Raw genomic sequence first — 7626 nt, forward strand, 5'->3', positions numbered from 1 at the left:
AGTGACATATATTTCTTTTTCACCAGAGAGAAAACTGAAAAGAGAATCTATGACGTACAGGTCTAATGATTGGCTGTACCCTCCGCCATAGACTGCAGTTTCGCCTATTCAACAAATTGTCATAATATTATTCATATTTCTAAGATATCTTATTAGTTGAATGAAAAGCTTCTTGTTGTCACTATATACAACATAAAATCATCTGTCATCCATTGTTCAGCCGTGACTTTATTTTAAATATCAACCGTTATTTTCTTTCATCTTTTCATGTTTTCTTTAGCATAGTGCATGACTGTATGGACTCAGTGTTGTTCAATGACAAGTATAAACTGTACATAATGTTATAGTGAAATTAATGATCATTTCTTTAGTGTGTGTGTTTTTTTTAAATATTAAGTATTTACATTTTATTTTGATAACGTTTTTTTCTTTCATCCTAGTTTTACTTGGAGACAGTTTATTGCATTTGCTTTTAAGAAAAGGAGACTGAATATAATGCATTGTTGGAAAAAATCTTTCGGTTTTCGATACATCAGAGCACTCAGCTTCAGCCACTGGGACTATTTCAGCCACCATTTCTTGCTATTTTTTGAGCTGAAAAAAAGATTGCTACAGAAGTGATCATTTTTTGACAACTGACGTTCCTATAAGAAGAATCAGAGAGGAGAAATTCAATTCAAATCAATTATTCAACATGGTAAAATAAAATCATGCATTTAAATAATACCAACATGAAAAACAAAAGTATATATACGTATATATATATGAACCAAAAAACAACAAGCCTTGGCTTTTTGGTGAAAATATCAATTTTTTTTTAAAATAGTGCTTTTTAGACGCAAAATTAATAGAAAAAATATTGGATAGCGCTTATTATGTCGTAAAACTCAAAACTGAGACATTATAACATTAACAAAAAATATATCCCGTGAAAAGCTAAAAAAAAAAAATAAATAAAAAAGAGACTTTTGATAACCTAGAATGAAAACAAACCAAAAGGTGGAATTTATTTTATAAGAACACGCCATGGTCATTTAGATGTTGGGATTTTTGTTTGATTAATCGTATTTTCAAAGCTCTTCTTTGTTTACAATATGACTGAAGAAAAAAAAAACGTAAAATTGAAGACAGCAAAAATTTGATAACAGATTAAGAAGTAACCATTGGGAATTACGAACCAAAACAAAACAAATACTTACTGAAAAACATTCCTCTCATGATGAGGTTTTCCTGTTTAATTTCTACCTTTCTTCCTTCAAATATTTCTTTCAATTAGATAATGGAGGAAGTCCCTTTTTTTTTTGTAAACCCCCCCCCCCCCAAACAAACATTTTTGCTCTTAATAAATTTGTTGTCAGATTTATCATTCAGCACATACTAAGACAGATGAACCAATGTTGATATAAATATGAAATGTTAGGAATTGCAAAGAATGAATAATTTTCCTGTAATATACTCTTGAAAATATGGATTTTGATACAAACTTCTTGTTTGTATAATTAACCATTCAGGAGATACAGAGTATGACAGATAGACAATTGAATATTATATTTCCATAGATTACATATTAATTCATGCATGTATAATCTGAAGGTTTAGAAGATCATATTATGAAGTACGAGTTAAGACTTTTATTCATTTCAGAGTCCTCTAAATGATAAATTACAATCAGGTAATAATGACATTATTAGATTAGTCATTTTTCAGTTGATCTTAAAAACCTTATCAAAAGGAACATCACGTATCTTTACACTTTTGTTTTGCTAATATCTTAGAAAATAAATGGTTTAATCACTTGGTAATCATAATATTTCAAAGGATACTCTTGGCTTTTGTATACTCTCAGCAACATACAAGTTTAAAGGACACTGTTTGTTTTTGTACAGCCTGAGCAGCATGGACTAAGAAAATAAAGGACACTGTTTGTTTTTGTACAGCCTGAGCAGCATGGACTAAGAGAATAAATGACACTGTTTGTTTTTGTACAGCCTGAGCAGTGTGGACTAAGAGAATAAAGGATACTGTTTGTTTGTGTACAGCCTGAGCAGCATGGACTGAGAGAATAAAGGATACTGTTTGTTTTTGTACAGTCTGAGCAGCATGGATTAAGAGAATAAATGACACTGTTTGTTTTTGTACAATCTGAGCAGCATGGATTAAGAGAATAAATGACACTGTTTGTTTGTGTACAGCCTGAGCAGCATGGACTGAGAGAATAAAGGATACTGTTTGTTTTTGTACAGCCTGAGCAGCGTGGACTAAGAGAATAAAGGATACTGTTTGTTTTTGTACAGTCTGAGCAGCGTGGACTAAGAGAATAAAGGACACTGTTTGTTTTTGTACAGTCTGAGCAGCATGGACTAAGAGAATAAAGGATACTGTTTGTTTTTGTACAGCCTGAGCAGCGTGGACTAAGAGAATAAAGGATATTGTTTGTTTTTGTACAGTCTGATCAGCATGGACTAAGAGAATAAAGGATGCTGTTTGTTTTTGTACAGCCAGAGCAGCATGGACTAAGAGAATAAAGGATACTGTTTGTTTTTGTACAGTCTGAGCAGAGTGGACTAAGAGAATAATGGACACTGTTTGTTTTTGTACAGCCTGAGCAGCATGGACTAGGAGAATAATAGATATTGTTTGTTTTTGTACAGCCTGAGCAGCATGGACTAAAAGAAAAATGGATATGGTTTGTTTTGTATATTTTAATAAAATAAGTAAGGAGAAGAAATACAAGGTCATTTTTTCAAAATACAAAAAAAATTTAGTACTTTATTTAGAGAACACAAAAAATCAATCTCTTCATGAATAAAAGATAACAGATATTTGACAGCTGGACTACTGCAAAATGAAGCCAGATATATGGTTCACTACTATGAATACAGTTGCATATGACATAAATAAGTCCAAATCAAAAACATGTGTTTACTATGAATATCACTCAGCTGGATCAGTGGTTTGTATTTACTATTATTAAACCTGCTCATAGGTCATATTTACTTTTAATCTTGTTACAAAACAAAATCAGTAACAATACCAACTCATCAAACTTTTACTTTTGGTTGAAATAATAACATATGTTTACTTATTCATAACACAGATTCATTAACGTAATCTGCTTCATGCTATAGCATCAACTTATCTTTGAGAACCATAGTGTTGGCAAATTCTTACACTTTTACTAATACTTTTGAATTTTTTTAAATACACATGTAAAACAATTCCAGCTTTTCTTATCCTGAACATGATTTCAACAACATAAAATTGCCTTAAGAACAAGTCTTACTGTGGAAAGTGTGTTTAGGCTACAAATCTTAGTTGAAATTACAACTCTAAGTTATTCTATAGACTTAAAATAAGACCTAAAACCCGAGCACTTTTCGAATAGTCGACTATTCTTCAGGAGAACTAAGGAACAATCAAGCTATTCTATATTATACTAAAGTTGATTTGCTCTTCTACTCTAAATTAAATTGTTTATGGAGAAGTTATTGACAAATATTAGAGAAAATATATAAATCAAAAGCTACAGAAATATCTAATTACTACACTGTGATCAAGTTTTTTGAATATTATTTTTATATTTACACAATTAATTCTGAAACAGTAAATGGATTGATACAGGTTTTCTAAAAACTCTTTAGTGAGCTCTATACGAGGGCAATGTAACATTCTTAATTTCTGATTAAATACACAAACAATCTTGCAGAAATTAACAATTTGATGATTTTACAACATGGAAATGAAAAATTACAGAACTATTATTTTTGAAAAACTGAATTACATATAACTTCCCAAAAAGGTACAATGCGGATTGATAATTTATTTTTTTCCAATTTTAAATGTAGTTGCTTGTTTTCTCATATGGAAACCCTCACAAGCTTGGTCGATAATCCTGTATTGAACTGTGAAGTATCAAATTGTCGTAACACTTGTTTTCTCATTTCTCTTGAAGTAAATAATAATAAAATAATTAAAAGTATCTAACAAAACAATGATTTTGTAAATACAAAGCTGTGGACATAAGACATCGACAATTCTCTCACAAGGAAATATCTCAAATTATCGTAGATAGTACACAAAGATAATGATACCCCATGACCTGAGCACTTTCAAAAGATGGACTTTTCTTCTCCAGAGGCAAACTGGTATATGGTAAATACTTTAGTGTTATATAACATTTTTATATAAGCTAAATTTACATATTTACGATTTACAAAAATTTACAAGACAAAATCTATCTTTTTTTATGTGGATTTCCAACTGCATGTTACAGCCTTTTTCTGGCAGCAAGAGTTATTAATATGGCATGTGTAATAATAGGAGTACATGAGACGTTTAGAAAAAACAACGTACCAGAGTGAAAACTCTTGTGTAACATAAAAAACATTGAGGTTTTTTTTTGTTGCTGTGGTAAGAATTATGTTGCTGAAACAGGATGAATAATAAAACCAAAACAAAATAACTCTGCTACAACAAAAAATCTAGATACTTCACAAAATCAGTTGTCACTAACCATATCCGGGAATACATAAAGACATGCTAAGGAAATATAAAACTACTTTATGAACCCCACTCTCAGTACAATAATACAAAGAATTGTAAAATGGATCTTTATGGATTTTCTCCTGCCTAAAGTTATGTCAGGATAACAATGTTTTAAACTTTTCTGAGTTCTTCAGGTTTTTAAAGCTGTGAATTGACACAAATATGTATGGGATGATTTGTTACACAAATACGTACGGGATAATTTGTTACACAAATATGTACGGGATAATTTGTTACACAAATACGTACGGGATGATTTGTTACACAAATATGTACGGGATAATTTGTTACACAAATATGCACAGGATGACTTGTTATAAGCAGATTTTATGTTCATAACTTTCTAGTTATTACATTTTTATAGTTATTAATGTAAAACTCTTTGAAAGCATATCAAATACAAGTTACTTTAGACTGATTTCCAAATATTTTTGCTGGTAAAGTAATACATATACTTCTAAGCCATAGCCATCTTAACGGTCAGAATTAGGTTTCAAATCTTTATTTAATTGAAATTGCAACATACATCTGAAAGCTTTCTTAGAAAAGTAAAAGAAACAAAGTAATCATTGGTTTTCTTCCTTCATAATTGTTTACACACATCACATGTTTTTTATAGAATCTGAATTAATGCTCTTTAAAAAGTAATTACAAATTAATAAAATTTACTCGAGCTACATTCCTTGCAGGATATTTTTTTTTATTTAATTCTATAATATTTTTGAGCTATGACAAAAACACATATATGTCAGCTTCATATCCATTTTAGTTATAGTTAATATTTATACACAACATTTTGAAATTATTTAACAATTCCCTCTTCCCAAACCCTCTACTTACAGTCCAGTGATATAAAACCTCTTTTTTTTGTAGCACAAAAACCTTCATATGAAAATTTACTTGCCAGTATTCCATGATAGTCAAACAAAGTTCAGTATTTCTTACTGGTTACTAATCAATCACAAGCCAACGATCTTTCACTTCTTCTACCTGTTTGGCCAATAAGGGATCTCGTATCCTTACTTTGAGCTCTAACTTTCCACCACACGCCTTCCTGCCATCCATTAGCTGATTCAAAGAAATCCAGAAATTATTATATCTACATAAAAATACTGAACTATAAAACTGTTATTTCTTTTATGAAACTACTTGACCAATTAATTCTACAGCTAGTGAAACGTTTTTTGCACACAAAAGTAAATTCAATAAAAAATCATCACTACAACTACTTACAAGTCAAGAACTTGTATTGGTAAAAAAATATATTTGGAAAGCTGCTGAAGTCCTGGAGAAAAATTGTATTAACACCCAATGCTTCAGATTTTACCTACCTCAAAGGTCATCTACTGTTAATGTATTTACAATTCAAATGAAACATTACTGAAAACAACAACAACAATAATAAAATATGCCTACATGATAAGACAGAATACGTTACAACAACGTATGAAGGAAAAAGGGATGTTACAGGGGACAAACTAATTTGGCAGATACATGTATAAAATACATTAAAGCATTAGGTAAAAATAAAGGTTAATGCACAATATTTATACTTCATAACAATATACAAAATGTATAAAATTCATGCGATTACATTTGACTCAATATTTATATGATTATTCAATATTAAAATAAATAAATAAGAAAATAACCTTGTGAGAGAATTAGCATGTGTAATTAGGGTTGTCAAAATTAACCCTATTATGACCAGTACGTTTCAGGTGTTGAGTGCATTTAAGTAAAATGTTTACACAATAGAACTAAGGTAACTTGCCTGTAAATAATACAAAGGTTTATATAGTCCCTTCAAAATATAATTACCCAGTTTTTCTCCAAACGTGATTTTTCTTCTTCTCTTCTACTGGTTCGTTAGTACAGACCTTTATTCCCACCCTTTGTATAATGTCACAGCATGTGGTTTGAATAATTACTAATGAAGCAGCAATGTTTAAATACGATTGTATAGAACACATTAAATGCTCTTTACATCAACTTAGAACAAAAATGGCATTTTTGAGCAGTAATTTATGGTTTCATGGGAACATGACCAGCTAGAACTCCTGTAGTGACAACCAAAGGAATCTACGAGAAACTAATGACAGATGTGGGAATTTTTCATAGTTTCTCTATATGTTATTTTCATGTTAATTTTTATCTGTTTCAAAGCCCCAGAAACTTTCTTCTATGAAAAGGTTAACTTAGTTAAGTTTAGAACAAAATATTCCAGTGACACAAATCCTTATGTATTGCATATTATTAAGTTCATAATATTCAAACAAAACTAAAAAAATTAAATAAATCATTATTTATTGAAAACACAAAACTTTGACCAACAATATTGTAAGCTAACAACATCATATTTAACTTGACAAAGGTATCTGTGATGCCATTTTGAAAGGTCAAATCCTAGGGAACCAATAAATCTTTGTAGATTTGCGAGATTTTTGCAACTGATAAGTAAAATAAAGTATCAAAAGAAATATGGTTCAGACTGAATAGAAATATAAAATGAAACTTCATGGTAAAAAATTGAAATTCTTAGATGAAAGGAAGTATTTTAACATTTTCTTTGAAACTATGTCTCACAACGAAAACTGAAAAATAATTACTATTTAGAAATTTTACTATAGTTTACACGTGGTTTGGTTTAGAATTCCAACAGTGAGAAGAAAAAAATCAAAGGGGGTATCAGTAGCATCTATCTGGTCTGAAAAGGCCAAATTATAACGAGAAACACTCTCCAGTGGCTCATTTGTAGGTGTGAGGGCTTAGAACACTAAAAATTGAGTTTTGATACCCATAGGAGGAAGAGCACATATAGCTAATTATGTAGTTTTGAGCTTAACAATATATATATGCAAACAAAATAAAGAAACTCTTGCTGGTTTTGGTGAAGGTTATTTTTTTTGCTTAGTTTAATTTGTTCACTTTGATTAAATATATTAATAACAAAACATGTGTATTAACCCTATCGCAATGGGCTCATGTATTTTACAAGACCTTGAAATTAACATGTCATCATGGTGGTATATATATATTTTGACTTTGAAAGTAGTTATTGTATCTTCACAAAATTTTGTG

General features: G+C 30.0%; 2 protein-coding genes across 2 annotated transcripts in view; both read right to left on the reverse strand.

Moving 5' to 3' along the window:
• Nucleotides 1–1854: 1854 nt before the first annotated feature.
• LOC106473685 lies at nt 1855–4538 on the reverse strand (the record flags this gene model as incomplete). Its single annotated transcript, XM_013934364.1, has 2 exons — nt 4514–4538; nt 1855–2666 (listed from the first exon to the last, which is right to left on the reverse strand). Coding segments are annotated over exons 1-2 (837 nt in total), but the record flags the coding sequence as incomplete, so codon positions are not given.
• Nucleotides 2736–7626, reverse strand: part of LOC106473686 (coiled-coil and C2 domain-containing protein 1-like) — a gene marked incomplete at its 5' end in the record, with an annotated part of 39113 nt that continues 34222 nt past the window's right edge. Inside the window, one exon of the mRNA XM_013934365.2 lies at nt 2736–5613. Within this exon, the coding sequence (XP_013789819.1) occupies nt 5497–5613 (117 nt within the window). The remainder of the gene's footprint in view (nt 5614–7626) is intronic.

Source organism: Limulus polyphemus, unplaced genomic scaffold, assembly GCF_000517525.1.
Source record: "Limulus polyphemus unplaced genomic scaffold, Limulus_polyphemus-2.1.2 Scaffold6403, whole genome shotgun sequence".
Taxonomy (NCBI): Eukaryota; Metazoa; Arthropoda; class Merostomata; order Xiphosura; family Limulidae; genus Limulus; species Limulus polyphemus.